The 18,005-nt window shown below is 48.8% G+C and overlaps 1 protein-coding gene across 1 annotated transcript in view; it reads right to left on the reverse strand.

Annotated features, from left to right (window-relative positions):
- Positions 1-18,005, reverse strand: part of PTPRF (protein tyrosine phosphatase receptor type F) — a gene marked incomplete at both ends in the record, with an annotated part of 243,257 nt that overhangs the window by 66,122 nt on the left and 159,130 nt on the right. The window contains 4 exons of the mRNA XM_084211481.1: positions 519-663; positions 1,645-1,778; positions 2,342-2,923; positions 5,620-5,889. Of these exons, the coding sequence (XP_084067607.1) occupies positions 519-663; positions 1,645-1,778; positions 2,342-2,923; positions 5,620-5,889 (1,131 nt within the window). The remainder of the gene's footprint in view (positions 1-518; positions 664-1,644; positions 1,779-2,341; positions 2,924-5,619; positions 5,890-18,005) is intronic.

Raw genomic sequence — 18,005 nt, forward strand, 5'->3', positions numbered from 1 at the left:
CCTGGCCTCACAGGATGCCTCACCTTGCAATCAACTGTATGGGCCAGGGATGGACTCCTGGGTAAGCAAGGCAGCTGGAAGGGGGAGTGAAGGGATGAAAATCCAATGGTTTGGAGACAGTCACATTTAGAGCCAAATACCCATATGCTGCCTGTCCAGACAGCTTGCCTGCATGGGAGTAAATTCATAGAGATGCAGAAACCCACTCAAATCAATCTCTCCAAAGCAATTTCCCAGCCTGTTTTACTCCTCCATCAGTTTTATGAATCTACCCTTAGGGAAAGACAGTATGATCAAAGGGACACAAAGAAACAACTTACCCCTTGGGTGCACCCACTCTGCCAAAGAGCCCTGATCCAAACCCCAGCTGACTTTCCCTGTTACTCCCTTTAGCAAACTGCATGCCAGCATCCCTGCAAACCCACAAGGGCAGAGGCACTGGGCTCCTCTGGGCCCAGAAGATGGAAAACGGACTGATTTTGCTTTGTCTCCAGCAGTGTTGAGTGTCAGGCACTTACTGGATTGGGCAGTTCTGGCTTCCACTGTGGGGGTGTAAACTCCTACCCCCAGCTCTGATCGGGCTCCCAGACGGAACTTATACAATGTGTCTGGTTTGAGACCTTCCACAGCATATGAGGAGGTTGGGTCAAACTCCACCTTTTGCTGCCAAAAAAAAAGGGAAATAGATTATTTGGTGTAGTTGGAGGATACAGAAAAGCTGGTGCGCAGCCATTCTGGACCCACAAAAAGTCACAGCCACGCTGCCAGAGCTGCCTGCAGTCCCACAGGACTCAAAAGGATGGAGCTTCCTGGGTGATCCACCAGCACTCTGCAGGTAAGCAGACCTCTGCACAGCCAGGCTACACTGTCTGGTGTCCAGACTGCACTCACTGGCCGGAGAGCTTTGTGGGAATGCTGCGTCCAGCTATACAAGTTCAGACAAGGGGCACTGGACACACAAGTTTGTTTTCTCCCAATAGGTAGTATACTGCCTGTGAAACAGAGTAAAGCCCTTGTCCTGCAGCAGTCAGGATCTCTAATGCACCGAAACACTGCTGGAAAAGTGCTCGTTTTGTTGACACTTCACCTAAAAGGCACTTATTTTTGGCAGCTCTCACGCCACTATAATAAGAGGAGAGGGAGAAGACCATGGGACACTGTGATGGTGTCATGGCACAATTCTTACTATGCTGTCTTGAAGCCAGCACTACCTTTGATCTATCTTGAACTAGACTTCCTTTAGGGACCTGCAGTAAATGTGGAAGGACTCTCTCTAGGCCACCTTCAATCTGCTTTTTACATCTAACCAGTCCTGGGGCCAGAGACACATGTTGGAGGCCATTTCAGACTTGCCCAGAAGTGTGACTGTTCACAGGCACCAGCAGTAAGCATGCCTCAGGGATGCTGTCACAGCATTCTGAGCCTTTCCAGTCCCAAACCAGTCACTAGCTACTTTGCTAACATGAACAAGAACTGTTGAAGTCACTTACACAGAAACCAGAATGCCACCTTCCTACTGCACACCGCTGAGGCAGAAGAAACACAAAGAAACAGTTCTGTTACCACCCTGGCTTGAGCACACACCCTTCCCAAGCTGATAAACTGCCATGTCCAGCCCCAAGAGCTGCCAGGCAGGATCCTCACCTGAGTGCCATCCTCCCCTTCCCAGTACAGCAGCTCATATTTAGTAATGCGTTCCTGAGAGGCGGGCAGCCATGTCAACAGGATGCGGGTGTCAGACTCTGCTTCTGCCTGGAAGTCAGCTGGCTGGGCAGGAACTGGGGAACAAACACACGGTTAGTGCCAGAAGAGGCAAGGAGAGTTGCATGACTTGGCAAAGTCAGCGTTTCACTTTGTGAGGATCCTCTTTCATTTCTGCCAGAACATTCCTTCTCTCCTGTACTGAGCTTTTAGAACATCTCAGGCCACAAGCAAGCAGCTCTGTCACTCAGGTGGGCGACTATGGGGATTGTGCTCGCTTCCAGACCCTCACTGCATCCCAGATCCTTCCTTCCACACGTGTACTCAGACCTCAGAAGGGTCCAGCAGTTACACACGTGCCAACATCCATGCCCAGGACTTTGTGTCATGTTTTCAGCCACTGTATCTCAGACAAAACTGTGGGCTGTTTGTTACTTGTACCGAGCTTGACACCAGCTCCTTAGGACAATCTAACAGCATTAATCTGATGGCTGTGGGCTGGGAATGCCCCCCCACCCTCTCCGACATGCACTCATTTGAGCACCAAGTGCAGTTGTGATGCCTGGTGCAGGTCAGACACTCAGCTGAGCCGTGCGGCGCTGGGATGGCCACGGAGCCCCCTGCCCCACTCCATACGTACCCCCTTGCTGAGTTTTGACCTGGATGATGTCCGAGGGGGGCCCGTCGCCCACCGAGGTGAAGGCCAGGACGCGGATGCTGTAGGTGGTGCCTGTGATGAGGCTGCCCACGGTGGTGAGGTGGCTGTCGTCAGTGTTGTGCTTCTGCCACATGCTCAGGGGCAGGTGCGGGTCGGTGGTGTAGTACACGCGGTACCCTCGGATCTGTCCGTTGGGCTCCTCCGGCTGCTCCCACTGGACCAGCATGGTGCTGGCACTCAGCATCCGTGCCTGCACTTTGAGGGGCGGACTTGAAGGAGCTTGCTCTCCTGTCCGGGCCTCGACCAGGTCACTGGGGGGACCCCTGCCGATGTTGTTGACTGCGATGACCCGGAACTCGTACTCTGAGAAGGGGCTGAGCCCACCTATGCTATAGCGGGTTGTTGCCACACCATCCACCTCCTGGAACTGGCCCTCCAGGGATTTGGGCTTGTACTGGATGACATAATATGAAATGGGGTCAGAGTTGCCTGAATCCCAGGTGAGGGTCACGCTGGTAGCTGTTGTTTCAGTCACTAATGGCTCTGTTGGAGGTTTTGGCAGTGCTGCAATTGGAAGGCAGAGAGGTGTGATTTAAATAATTCAGTCAGCTCAAACCTTGCAATGTGCACGGGGATAAAAATGGAGCTGCCACCTCCCATTAACATTCTTCTTTAAAAGGCAGAAATCATTTCATACTCTATAACATGCATTTTTATATTACCATATATTGCTTGAAGTGGTTCTTAATGGAAGGATAAACAGAGCAATCATGTTATTAGATGTGCTTGACGCACTTACCAGCAGCAGGCTAAATAAAAGTAATTCAACAGGGATGCAGGAATGTTTCTGTCATGGGGGTTCACCCAGCAGTGGGAAGATGCTTGCTGGGCTGGGCTGGCCCCAGAAGCCAGGTGCACAGCTGATTTACACAGTAAAGCAATCAGAGCACCAAAGTAATCTGGAGTTATGCTCTTGCTTCCAGAGAGGCAGTATCTTAGGCCAAAGGTAGTTCATGGACAATGCTGTTAGAAGGGTTGATGGGGCAAGGCTTTGTAAGTATTACAGTACATGCAGGAGAGATACAGCCAGAGAAATTACCAACTTTCATATCCACTATTTCACTGGGTGGTGTGTCAAACTGCAACCAGACAGTAAATTGTTACACAAGACCTCTGACAATGATACCTCTGAAGTGTCAATGAGAACGCAAACGCACATTTCCAGATTTACCATTTTACCACAAGAACAAAGAAAAAGAATGACTGTGTGTGAGAGAGATTTGCAGAGTACACAAATACTTTAGTACAATGACTGAATTAAAGTCTACAGTAAGTTTAAACCTCCTACAAACCACTCTAAAGTAATTAGTTACTTGTAATGCAGCTGTGCTTGACAAGGAACTAGGGAAAATGCTCAACCCAAATCAAGATACTCAGGAACTTCATTCTTTGGCAAAGCCGTCAGGTTTCTAGTTTTCACATGGTTCAGCTGAGGAAGGCAAGCTCCTTAGCATGCCATGCCTGCTCTGAGTACCAGAGAGAATGCCTTCTCCAGTGCTACCACAACATGAATACTGAGGGCTGAACTGGCATGGGACGGGAGGGCACACAACCCACCACTACCCATGGAGGACTCAGGGCAAACCCAACCTGCAAAGTATTATGGCCCGAAGAAACATATTTCTTACAGCATCCTAGAAACTGGCAGCCTTCCTCAGGCTTCCAAGGACAGATGAAACTCCTTTTCTTTTGAAGAGCCACAAGTTTGACTCCTGACAGCTGTTGGGTGTGCAGCCTCCATGTGAGCAAGGGCAGGTCTGGTACTTTCAACACACTTAAGTGCAATCAGTTCTGTGTAATCTTGCTTCTCCTGTCTGCACTGAAAATGCTAGGCTTGCCAGCACAGGAGAAGCAACACTGGCTGAAGGAGTCTGGGACAGTAAGAGGCAGTAAGATATCCAGAGTGAAGGTCTAGAAAAAGCAGACAAGGACACAAGGAGGAAGGGGAAGGGCAAAAGGAGCTGAGCAAACTGCTCCCTGTCCTGGGGCATCATGTCAACCAGTGAGGGGGCGCAGCAAAGGCATTCCAACTACGAAGAGGTAAATGCTGCAAACCATCAGTGCAATGGTGCAGTTCCCACCTCTTCCCTCTAAGACCAAACCACCATCCCACCAGGGCCCTTTTTCCCACATGCTCTTGTGTATCTACTATAGCAAGGTAACCACTGTGCTCTCTATGAAAAGAGAGGCTGGAAAAGGTACTGATGAGCAGGTGGTGTGAGCAAAGGGAGCTGGGTGTGGCTAAGGTTAAAAGCATCCTCTGACTAGCCCAGAGAACTTCCTGTTATCTCCAGGTCAGAGGGGGCTAACACTCAATTCTCTGATTTGTTCAAGCAGGAACTCTGTGCTAAAGGTGGCCTTAGTGCAGGAAGGGGCCTGCAAGAACATACAGACTCAAAAGATGACATATCTGTGGTAATCTGAGCTACAAATCAACTGTGAGCAGAGAAGGAAACAGATACTGTGGCACTGATAGGCCCCAGATGGGAAAGGCAGGACACCTTCAGCCTCCTGTTAGTGGGTAGACAACCCTGTGGTCAGCAATTGGCGACAATATCCTCTTGGAGCCAAGCTACTTGTGAAACCTACTTGTGAAAGTATGGCTGAAGGACAGCAAGACAAGAAAAAGAAAGGGAAAGGGGCCGAGCAGCAAGAGAAGACATTTACAGAGGATTATGTAACAAATTTCAAATGAACTCATATAGCTCCTCCCTGCAGGGAGGGAGGATGCTCATTCTGTTGAGGCTCATGGACACTTCACATTGCTGGGATTAACCTTCTTGTTTCACCCTTACTGCAAGAGGACACCTGTGTGAACAGCTCTCTGACTGCAGACATCCAAAGACCCTGCCCCAAGACACGCATGGCCCACCACTGTGCAGAGCTGATCCTGCTGATGCCCTGAACAAGCCAGACATTGCTGAGACCAACACAGACTCAGTGAGGTTCTCTCATGGCGTAACAAGGACCTGGCCTGACACAAGCTTATCTACCATGCCGCTTGCAAGGAGAGAGAAAATGACCTGCAAAGCGAGTATCTCATCATGCTGAGGGCAGGAAAAAAAGTTGCAGGTTTGGGAACCTCCCTTGCAAACTGGAAGTCACAGAAGAGAGCGGTCAATTGGCTGCAGCCAAGAAACTTTGGCAAAGGGCTACATTGTTGAAACCCAAACAGGAGCACTGCAAGTAACAGTTCTTACCTTTGACAGTGATCTGGGCTGTGGCTTCGATCATGCCAAGGGAAGAGATGGCCACGCAGGTGTAGTTGGCAGACTGCATGATGTTATTCAGCTCCAGGACATTCCTCCCGACGGGCATCTCATCTTCTTTGGTCAGCTCCTCCACGCCAGCCATCCACTTCACATAGGGCATTGGAGCACCTACTGCCACGCACGTGAGGTTCACGCTCCCCCCAGGCATCACCTCGTGGTTGCTCGGAGGGATAGAGAATCGAGGAGCAACACGCCGCACTGAAACAAGGAGGAGACAGCTAGTAGGGTCACAGAACCAGCAGAGGGTACTCAGCTGCACTGCAGGGGGACATGAGGGGCAGTCAACATTTTTGCCTGTCTATCCCTCAGGACAGATAAAATGAAGTGCAAAAGCTGTTCACTACTTTGCCAAATTGCACACACTTTGCTATCCTTCCTTAGCCACTGGCATCTTATTAGTAGAACTCATTAAGAGATGGCTCAATCCGTTCCCTCCAAACACAGCCTTTTGAAATCATATTACTAACATGAAACATTCCTCCATTTAAATTACATCCTTCTAATTAGAGAGCATGCACAAATGCCAGTCACACATTTCGCACAGGGCCTGCTGAAGCTCTGCAAAACGGAATCACCTGCTCAATTTATTAGCTCTGGAGCAAAGCAGCCCATTCCCTAAACCTCACAGGGTTTGGGCAGGGGCAGCAGAAGGGTTTCTTTTTGAATTAGCACACGTGTGCTGCTAAATAAAATATAATTCCTTTCAAAATGTAACTCAGGTTCTACCTTGGCTCAGAAAATAGTCACCCGAGCTGCATGACATTGTCAGGGCCTGAAGAGATCACCTTGCTGGGCAGGAGAGAACTAATCCTGACAGATGTGAGATCATATCCATTTTGACAGAAGAGAGCTGGGCTGGCAGAACCTTTCCCACCTTTGTGGCAGCTCTTTGGGAGATGTATTCCTCCTTATTGCATTGCACAGCTTCTCTTCATATCAATCCCTTGCTGGGTATTTCATTCAAGACTTATTTGTAAGCAACTCTCAGCTACAATAAAGCTCTAAAGCTGCCTGCCATATGCATTTCCGTCAGGAAAATGACACTGAGAAATGAGGTCCCTTCTTCAGGGTTAGTGTTATGGGCCTATTTAAGCAAGGGTAGAGAAACAACTGTGCTCAGTAAATCTTTGTCTCCTCTGGGCAAGCTCATTTCAGTCTGTAGTTAAAAAGGGAAACTGCTTGGATGTGTCTTGCCCAGCAGCTCTGCTCTCCTTTAGCCTCCTCCAGTGGAAAAGCAGCCCCTGAGCAGTGGCCGGGGTCACGGCTGACCGGCTGCGAGGAGCCTCTCCCTGCCGACTGCGCTCCTCCATCCGAGAGCTGGGCTGGGAGGGCAGCTGGCAACGGGGCAGGAGCCTGAGCAGGGCCAGATCACAACAGGCCACGGGTGTGGCCAGCCCCATGGGTGATGGGGGCCTGGGGACTCACAGCTCTGCTGGCCTGGCTCCTCCACCGCGGCATCTCTGCAGACAGCAAAGCTGCTGACAGCCCCGTGAGCCGCTGAGGTGTCAGCTCTGCTTGCCAAGCTGGCTCTACCCAAATCAAATTTCACTAGTGCTCCCTTTGATGATTCATCCCCAAACCATCAGGATTGCAGAAATAGACTGAACACAGAAGCCCCCACACTTGCATGTACAACAGAGCTAAGACTTTGTGATCAATTAAACAATACTGTCAACATCGTGTGTGTACTACACATCCTCTAAGTGACAAAACAGGGCTCATTAGCTCCTTACCTACCAGGGTAAGGATAACTTAAGGATAACTTCCTTTACCTTTTTGGTTTTTTGGTTTTTTTTTTGAGTATATAAATCCAAAGTCTTCCTGGATGCTTCTTTTAATCAATTATTAAATCTCAAATCAATACCTACACGAGCAATCGCCAGTGAAGTGTTACCTGACCAATGGGGCAGTGCTCCCCAAATGAGACAGAACTGAAAGTGTACTCAGATGCTATGCAGTCATGAGAATACAGACTTAACCTGATGGACATGGCAATGGTTTAACATGATGGCATGTATTTCCAACCAAAGCATCCCAGCACCATTCATTAAGAGTCAGGTTTATTTTCTAATTAACATGGCGTCAAATTATTCCAGGTAGAAGCTGCTCAAATTCTGTCCCCACCAAAGGACCAAACCCACCCACCCAAGCTGTAACAAAATAGAAAAAAAAAAAGAGCAAACTTTGAGGGTAATGCCATAGGTGTGCACAGAGCACTCACACGCATGCACAAGGCAAACAGGCTGGCAGGCACCGGGGGCCACTACAAAGACAGACAGACAGTGATGGAAGGGCAGGATAGGGAAAAGGAAGGCACAAAGTACTCACATACAGGGGCCTGGGAAGACAAACTGGAGGACACAAGGCCATGCAGAAAGGTCAGAGCCCTGCATGCACAAGAGATTTTCACTTCCAGCCTGTGAGAGCAGAGGCAGCACAGCCTGCCGCAGACTCCCCTGCACCCCACACTGAGTCCCCATGTCAAGAGCCTGCTTTCAGCGTGCTCCTGGGGCTGTGCCAGTCCCATTGGTGCTGTGTCACCCTTGATGTGTCCTGCAGAAGCATGACCCGTGGTGGCTGTGCTGTCTTTCCCGAGGGATGTCAGCAGCTGACATCATCTGCTCCCCTGCAGGGTGGGAGGCACTTCACTGGGGCTCAGGGCCCTGCAGCAGCGCTCTGCAGGGTGATGGGAAGTCACTCCCCCCAGCGCCACACACATGGGAACAGCATGGGTGATTGGTGCATTCCTGTGCTTAGAAAAGGGATGAATGGCAAGGAAAACTCTCCTGTGGATCAAACAGTATGAGACCCCCTCACCAGCCTCGACACGGGCTGTGCCTCCCGCACACCACAGCCTGTAGATGCCAGGAAGTTGTGTGGAGCCTCAGCTCTCCAGCCTGGCAACAGAGGAGTGCTTAAACAGGCTTCTGTGGTGCATTCCTGCAAGCCAGAATGGCTGGGCCATCTTCCCCTCATTTGCACACTGGCAGAGCTGCTGAGATGGGCTCGCTGCTCTGCACCAGAGAGCAGCAGTGCCCAAGGCACCCAGCTGCTAAAAATGGATGCCCTGCGTAGGGGTCAGCTCTCTACATGAGAGGTGGGAGGAGGTCAGGACAGTGCCTTCAGTAAGAGATCTGGTCCAGACAGCGCTCTGTCAGGAGTATATGCAAAGGAAGGGACGGGCTCCATCAGCCTCCCATCCTCTTGGGGGATAATTGGCAGCTTCTTGTCCCAGTCAGTATGGAGGGAGAAGAGGAGATGCTGTCAGTTAGCATTAGCAAGAGCTGGCACAGCTCTCACAGCAGCTTGCAGAGCACCATCAACACATTCCTCTGGCTCAAGCTAGCAATTTAAGTTGCTAGCTTTTCTAGCATAAGAGTCTGGTAATAATTCAAATCAGTGTAACTCCTCAAAAAGCAGCATTCTTGGAATTTCTGTCCAATTTACAAGTCAAATCACATGGGTTATTACAGTCCATGATTCTACCTTAAGTGCTCCAGAAAATTTTGTTTTCTTCATTTTTTGCAGCAATGAAATTTCCCTTTTAATTACAATTTTCTTGACTAGAATTTGCAATAATTTTTTTAATCTTCTTTTTGGATAAGGATCAGAAGAAGGTGGTTCAGAGGTTTTGCAAGAGCAGCACAGGGAAAACCACTGTGAATATTAAAATTATTTCAATGGACAATACTATAATTCAGGGGTTTAACTAAACCTGTAGAACTGTCCAAAATGAGATTCATTATAATTCATCCTGAGAACAGGCATCATATGGGCTCTGTGCTAGTCCGCTACTCTGCATATCTCCCCACGGAGAGCATTCCTTAGGAAGTGAAGTGAAACTCGGAGCAGTGAGTGCAGTGCAACCTGAGCCCATGCCCTGGATCTCACAGGACTGGGAGAAAAGACAGTGTGGAGTCTGGCTCCCCACTCACAGGGGAGACTGCTGGGGGGAAGGAGGGGAGCAAGCAACACTAGAGCCACAAAGGTTGAGAAATGTTAATAATTCAGCATGCACTAACATGCACATTCCTTGCCTTGAGAGCAAAGAGCTTCAATCGATTGCCTGGCTCCTTTCAGCACGGGAGTGGCTGTTTCCACACGTCTCAGGTTCCCTCCCAGGGTGAAGGAGAACCAGGGACACCCCCCTCCCTGCTGCTGGCTGCAAAAGCTGTAGGCTCTAAGCTCAGGGCTCTCAGGCTGGTGTTGTCAGTCCCTCTCATGTGCTGAGACACTGCTGGATCCAGTGAGGCTCTGCTAGAAACACAAAGTGCCAGGAGGACTGCCCGGGCTTCTGAAGTCGTGCAGCGCTACTAAGGAAGGGGGAAACCCCATTTCCAAATTTTCCTGCTGGCTCCCTTGGCCACAGTACAGCTTAGCAGATGACAATGCTAACACCCCTCCCACTGGTGTGCAGACATCCAGGCACCTCTATTTGCCCTCTCCATGCCTACCTGGCATCTAATTCTGGGCCTCATCTTTCCCCTTCCTGCGTGCTCACTGGGTGCTGCCCCATGGTGATGGAGCTGTGCTTGTGCTCTGCATGCTTCTCTGCTCCTCTCTGAGGCAATTCCAGCTGCTCAGGTGCTGCACCACTGTCCTGACATCCTCTCCTCTTTGCTTGTCCTCTGCACGAGGGAACAGCAGCCAGAAGTCCCTTTTGCTCTGAAGGAGAACTAGGACTGCCTGGTCTGCTGCTCCTCCCCAGTCCCAGCACAGACAAGGCAAGGTCAGGGGGCTCTGCTCTAACCTCCCAGCTGGGATGAGCAGCAGAGTGCAATGCAGGGGCACATCTCTGAGAATGTGAGACTGTCCAACTTCATTACTCGAGCCAGGCAAGCTGAAGGATCCCTGGTGAACAGGGCGCATTCTTGCTCTTGCCAGACTGGTCACCTGCCAAAACTCCTGCCTTCCTCAGGAACCACATCCTCCAAGTCAGGAAGGAGTGAATTTAGGAGCTATCCTCAAATATGATCATTGGTCTGCATGGTTTACTCATCTGTAGACACCTTTCATCTCTCCCCAGTGCTATCATTTTACAAAAGGACTTCAAACGGAAAGGCGGTTGCTGAAGTCTCACAACCTATTGACAGAACCAACAGAAGGAGAGGAAAAACTGGAACCAGAAAAAATGCATTTACAGTCTAATCTTGTGCTCAAACAATGGTGTACTATTTATGCTCCCAATGTATCCTTGAGTGCTGACATTTTATAGACAATTTCCAAAACAGGGCCTTGCCATTTTTGGATTATATTTCAGCTATAACTTTTAGGTCTAATTATTTGTGCTGACAACCACATATAAAAGAGGATATATCATTACAGTGGTGCAGCACTGGAGACACATCAGCATTCAGCATACTGACATACTAATAGCAAAGTAAGGGAGAGCAAGATTGTGGAGCTCTGCAATTTGCATTTGCTCTCAGAAATTTCTCTGATGAAAATAACACAACATTAAGGAGGGGAATAAGAGAAAAGATCCACTGTATCAAGATAAAGTAACTTGTTAATAAATAACCTTGTAGCAGTCACAGAGCAATAATTAAATGCATGGGTTAGCAGTACACAGTTTTAAGTAAAGCTGGAAAAATGTATGATGTAATTATCAGTGCCAAACAAATTATAAGCATGGCAAACCCCAATGGAATATTTAGAAACTAATTTCTGGCTTCACATTAAATATTTGTGTATGTAGGTATTTTTGGTGGAGTGGGAAGGAAGGGTTGACACAAAGAATGAGAAATTCTTCACTCCTGCTGCCTTATACCCATTCTCAGCTGCCTCCCTTCAGCTAAACCATGTGGCTAAAACATTTAAGTGCCCTGTCAAAGGTTTAGTCTCTAGAGGTGTCTCAGCCATCACAGCAGTGCTTCAAATTCACTGAAATCTGGGAGGCTTTGGGCCTTGGCTTTGATTTTCTCTCTTTTCTTCCTTGTTCTCATTTTTCACCATTGTCTTGTGCTGAGGTAATTTTATCCTCCACAAAATCTATTTTTAGAAGGTAAACAACAAAGGTCCTGTTCCTCAGTACAATCTAAATGAGAGCATGTTCCCGGGACAGAAATGGGATCGAACTCAGTGTACTGAAACAGCTGCTCTGACAATTTGTTAAAACTTGTTCCAGTGATCATCGTAAGACAATTCATCCAGCTGCCTGATAGCTTGTGTGAGACAAGCCAGGGTCTCTTCCCCATGCCACCTGGGAAGCAGTGAGAGCATCCCTTACCTTCAGTGGGTGTGGAAGGACGGACCCCATAGAACCTGTTCAGCGAAGGAATCATGTCTGGAAACCAAATCCAGACTTCTGCCAGAAACACCAGCTTTCCTCAGCATGAAATCATGAGTGCCTTGAGCTAGGTCTGGAGCTAGATTTAATTTAAAGGCTGGAGTTGCCTTTCACTACTGTCCTTTATTCACCTCAGGCTCTCTGGGAGCAGCAGGACAGAGCAGAGCAAAGCACCAGTCAGGCTTTGCTGAGTGGCTACAAGCTCCTGTGCATGCCACCATGGGCCCCCTGAGGCACCTTTGGTATGGCTGGGGCCACTGCCAGAGCTCCCAGTTCTCCTGCCTGCAGGAGGAAGACCCAGCCCCAGAGAAGGAAGGAGAGGCAGACCTGCTTGTGCAAAGGGCACAAGGATCTGAGCATGGACAGAGCATGGAAAACGGGCTAGCCCAGTGCAGGGACTGCTGAGGAGCAGGGAAGTTGCCTTAGCACAAGGGATCTGGATCTCAGCCAGCTACCCCTGCTGCCTTGTGGCAGAGGAGGGCAGCATGCTGGGATCTCCTCCAGCTGAGATCAAAGTAAGCTTTTTGCCTCTAGAGAAAGCTAAAACTTTTAAAGCTTCAGGAGGAATTAAGGAACCCACACTCTCTAGCAGCTTGTGAGGGGACTGATCATTCTGATCTCTGCTTCCAAAGACTGTTCTTGCTCTCCAGCCAGAAAGCAGCAGCAGTTTAGAGGATTTACACTTGCACCTAGCACGACTAAAGGGTTAGAGAAGGACCCCACAGAGAGCAGCATGCACTTCTTCCTACCCTGCCTTTGACAAAACTGCCCTGGCTGGTATTAGCATGCAAAATATATTCTGTGCACTTTAAATCTCAAGCAACAAAGGCATGCAAGCAAAGTATCAATGCCATCACCAGAGTCACAGCAAACAGTAAGCAGATTTCACCAGGCACACTGTGGCTGTGCCTGGAAAGGAGCCAGTCTGCGGGGCCCCCTCCCCTTTTGGGGATGGCTCTCCTCTCCCTACTGGAAAAGTCCCATCTGACGTGGCGTACTGTAGATGGATAAGAAGTGAAAAGGACCAACCTTCTCGCTGATCTGAGAGATGAAAGTTTGTTTTGTTTGATGGCAGAGTGCGATGAAGATGAGGAGGGAATAAAAAAAGACAAGGAAAAACACAGAGAGTAAAAACAGGCCAAGCTTCATCTGTCCGCACACCACTGAAACGACAAGACAAGACTACAGAGGTCAGCCATGACTTCCCACCATGCACACACAACTCCACGGCAGGGACAAGAGAGGCCACACTCACACTGCTCTGGCCCAGAGCAGGGCTGGCCCCTCTGCCTCCCTGACCCACTGACCACTCCTGGCCGCAGGGCAGAGGGGACAGCACGTCCCACACATCCCCACATGGAGGTGCTTCAGGGATGGCCCTGCTCTGGGCCAGATGCTGGACACACAGACATGTTAACATGTGCAGAACACACACACACACAGAGCAAAGGACTCCAGCCATCACACGTGTGCTTCCATACATCCACTCCAGCTACACAGATGATGGCAAAGGCACTTTAAACCCATCGACCACACACCGGGAAGACCGTATACGTAAATCCGAATTTTATAAAGTATGAAAGAAATGCTCCAAGTGGTGAATCAAAAAATCTTCTACCATGAAGAGCTGTTCCCCCTCTCCAAACAAAGAGCTAAATGCAGCAGAGAGGTATTAGGCAAGTGACAGACATGCGCAGTCTCAGCTGGGCTCAGTTTTGAGAGCCTTATTGGTACATTGTGCTGCGAGTGAGAGATGGACAAGAATCAGAAGGACAAAAACACCCAGAGAATTGAGCAGGTCCCAGTTTTTGTTCCTGCGGGAGAGACAGCAGAAGGTTAGTCGCATTTTCCTTACAGACAAAGGAGATCTTATTTCTCTAGCAGGAGTGACCTCACTGCAGCTACAGATCTGTGGCATACCAGCTGTAATCGAACCCTCGCTGAGAGAATACACAAATGGATTTGATAGTTAAAGACTGCTTATGAGTCACATTTTTGATGGGGGAAGGAGAAGGTGGGGGAAGGAATTTGCTTTCCAGCAGAAACACTGTAAATTAGAGAACAGCATGTGGCATTATACAGTGCAACAGTACAGTAAGCCATTTCCAGCAATCAGAGGACAGGATTTTAACCAACACTGACACAGTACAGGCAAGGCAACAAGCTACCAATAACAGCCACCACAGCGGCCTATGGCGTGTAATGGAGCTTGCTGGAGAACAGCAAAACACTTATTTACGTTTTTCCAATTGAACTGATACGAGGGAACTTGAACCAGCCAACTCAGAGCTCAACTGGCCCGTAAGTGAGGGCCACTTCCAGCAAGGAGCCCCCACCAAGACATCTTTAAAGCAGTCCTAAGTTTAAAGTCCAGGTTTCCTCCATCCTGCTTTAGGAAAGGGATTTACCTCTTGCTCTGCAAAACCTTAGCATAAGGCTCATTTGATCCTGTGAGACCCTGTGATGGGAGGGAACCTCCTTATTGCTGCTCCCAAGCCAGCACTTTATTTCCTGATCTAATGGAGCGTATCACATCTGCATGGCTTCAGCAGGCAATGAGGGGCTCCTGCCTCCTGCTCAGCTCTTCCCAACAGGGAGGATTTGATTCCTGCCCTTGCTCAGGAAGGACAGTGCTTCTGGCAAACCAGGTGTGCTTGTGGAAGGCTGCATTTCTGGAAAGCAGCACTAACATTGCAATAGGGCAACACAAACTTCAAGTGCTGCCACACACGGACCAACCCACTGCACCCACTGGGACTGTGAGACTGAAGGGCAAGAGGCTGGTGAAGGGTGTGAGACTGAGGGATGATGCTGGAACAGCTACAGGAATACCTGTCCTTGCTGCTGATGCTCCCAGAGCTAACCCCTCTCCTTGGGAGGGACTGTAAGACCCTGGCCAGACCAAGGGGACTCGGCTGTGATGCCACTTGGCCTGCTTGGGGGCAAAGTGAGGGGTGCTGCCCAGCTGGGAGACAGCCAGCAGCTTTTGTTTTGGGGAATCTGGCAGGGATCATACGGCATCGGTGGGCATGGACAGGAGTAGGCACCAGCAGTGGCTTTCCACAGGTGTTGACACTTCAGATTAGAGCTGGAAAGGTGAGGAGACACATGTGAAACACATTAATTCAAACAGATAATTTTCTGGTTTGTCAAACACGAACAAGTTTAGGACCTGCTATTTGTCATTAATTGCTGGATTATCTCTTAATCTCATTTTATATTAGTGGCTTATAAGCAATAAAAACCAGTAGCAGGCTATTTTGGAACAGCTATAAAGCAGGAGGGCAGAAAGTTCTCTCTGCTCTTCCCTTAGTTAAGGCTTAAACAGCTGCTGCTTTATCTGAGATAAACCTGATAAATGGTAAATTGAAAGTTTCATCTCCTTACAGGTTCCATTCACATGATCCCTTATCTCCAGTTCTCTATCCATGTCACTCCTAAGGTAAAAAGCATGTTTTATCAACGGCTTCTCTGCTTTTTTACAGAACAAATGACTGAGCAGTGATGGTAAATAACATCTGCCTCCCCACCACGCAGGGACAGAGGCAGAGGATTTAAGCCTGGGGTTACCCAGAGTATCCCCTGTACAGAACACCACAGCTCACTAGGCATGCCACTGCGTCCTCACGAACCTGAGCTGCCTGGCAGCTAAGCTGAACATGCCAGTCTAAGTGCAAGTCACAGCAGAGAAGCCATCAGAGGATAGCAAACTCTAGAAGGTAAAAACAGGGCTCCATTTGAGATCCAAGCTGAAACAGCAAAGAAGCAAAGAGCAAGGCCATATCAGACACATGTCTGCCAGTCTTGACTGTCAGATGGCTCTCATGATCTACAGGCAGAAATTCCTATGCCGACTGAATTTGGCTTTTACTCTGCCACAGATGTACTTGTCTGTGCAGCAGCAGCAATACTCCAACCACAGCAGCTTGCTGCAGAAAGAATGGATTTGGATTTATGGGGGGCTCTGCTTTTGAATAGTCTTGGTCATTAGGGACCTGAAACAAGGCAGGGGGCTGTGGCCAGAATATGAATGCACAGGTCTAAGAGTTTAGATCACTAGCTCAAACAAAGGGACACATTTCCAAAGCTTTTCAAAGTGGGAAGCTAATACTTTCCTGAAAGCATCAAGAAAGTTCATTATCCCAACTGGTATTGCAATTCTGCTGGGAACTGCCAGAATCTGTCCTGTGTGAAAACCCTCTGGCGCTATGCAAGACATTAATATAAAGGCCAACCCATATACTTTGGAATCCAAACGAGGTTAACAAAAACCCAGAGGGGGATGAACCTGTTCCTGCTTATCTCCAAAAGCACATCTTGTGTCCCAAGGATTCCACATAAATCAAATTTTATCCTTTACAGCTTTTAGTGGTATAGAGGAACAAAAGGACAGATTGTCTCTTTTACGCCAGATTACATAAGAATAAGACAACCATCCATTATATCCGATGAACAATGCTCTCATGCCACAGTGATGAGTATATTCCATCCTAGAGAGACAGACAGGATGCTCAGGGTGCCCAACCATCCTTTCCCCATTCATAGTGCACACACATGCATGCATGAATTCAATTATGAGCAGAAAATCTCAGAGCACCAGAGACGTATTTCTTAGTCCTTTGTGCAAGTGGATATGGAAGGGAAGGAAATGGACATTTAGTTGGCACAGATGCAGGCCTAATTGTTCCACAGATGTCTGTGCAGGTCATGTGGGGGAAAGAGGTTTTCAAGTACATTTCTGTGTTGCATTATCGTACACTGAGCCACCAGTCACTCTCCTTCTGTTTTCCACAAAGGTCATTTTACAAATAATAACACTTGTGCCTTGCAATGCACTTTGAACCATCAAAGGACTTTGCAAGGAACAAAACTGTTAAGCTTATTTAGATGAGTTCTATAAAGCACATTGGAATCTTAAGATGGAATGTGCTAGCTGAAGGACAAAGGACTATTATTTATTAAACCATGATCATTAGAAGTATTACAGCATAGCAGAATGCTCATAGAAACACACTGATGGTGAACACACTTCCTTGACAGGAGAAAATATGACAAAAATATTCATAGTAATATTTGGGGAGGAGAAAACTTGTCAGAAGCCTCCATGTGCTTCTCTGGCTCTGAAGCTGACAGCAGCACGAGCCACAGTGCCAGTGTCACGTGTGGCACAGCCCCAGCTGTGCTGGCCCAGCCAGCCAAGGGCACCTGCCACACCACAGCTGCTCTGACGTGGCTCACAGAAGCATCGCTACAGCTTCAGCCTGGAGCAGCACCCGGGGGCAGAGGAAATGAAATTAAAAGTACTGAAATGCCATAAACAGGAGTGCCCTTCCTTCAGCAGTGTCCCTGGTCTGTGCTGCACTGCAGCGTTCTCCCGAGGTCAGGACTGGCAGGGACTCAGGGGCATGGTGGCCCTTCAGAGCCATGGAGCAGCTGTTGGGGGCTCTGCTCTGCAGCTCCACCACAGCCTTTGCTGCTTCCGACGGTCCGGGGCACACATCTGCGCAGAGCAGCAGGCAGGGTCATCCAGGCTGACTCATCTGCTGCTTCGTGTTCCCTGTCATCCAGACATCTCCCTCACAAGTCTCTCCAGTCTCTGCTTGCCTGTGATCACTGCCAGGCCCTCAAGCACTGGCAGTGCCCCTCTCCGGTCAAGTATTGTCACCCTCATCAGCCCTGAGGAGAGGCAGGTTTAAAAGAGCACACTGCCAGAAGTGTGCATACAGCTGGGCTGTAAACAAACGTATTCCCTTGTTATTTAGCCATTTTTCAGACATCTCCAGTTTTGGTGGCTGACTGTTCAACCACTGTCCTCAGCTTTTACTCTTCTTCTGGCAATAGCCTTGAGCTTTGACTGCTGTTGCTATTTTAGCTGCTTTAATATTACATAAGCAGAAAATGTTCTTTTTAAAGGCGTCAAGTCTTCTTGCTCCAGGCCCGTGTCAGTCATTCAGAATTATTATTATTTACACAAGGTCCCTGCTGCAGTAAGTATCATACAGCCACAAGTAGCCATTTCAGTGAG

This window comes from Fringilla coelebs, assembly GCF_963513975.1.
Source record: "Fringilla coelebs genome assembly, chromosome: 9".
NCBI lineage: Eukaryota > Metazoa > Chordata > Aves > Passeriformes > Fringillidae > Fringilla > Fringilla coelebs.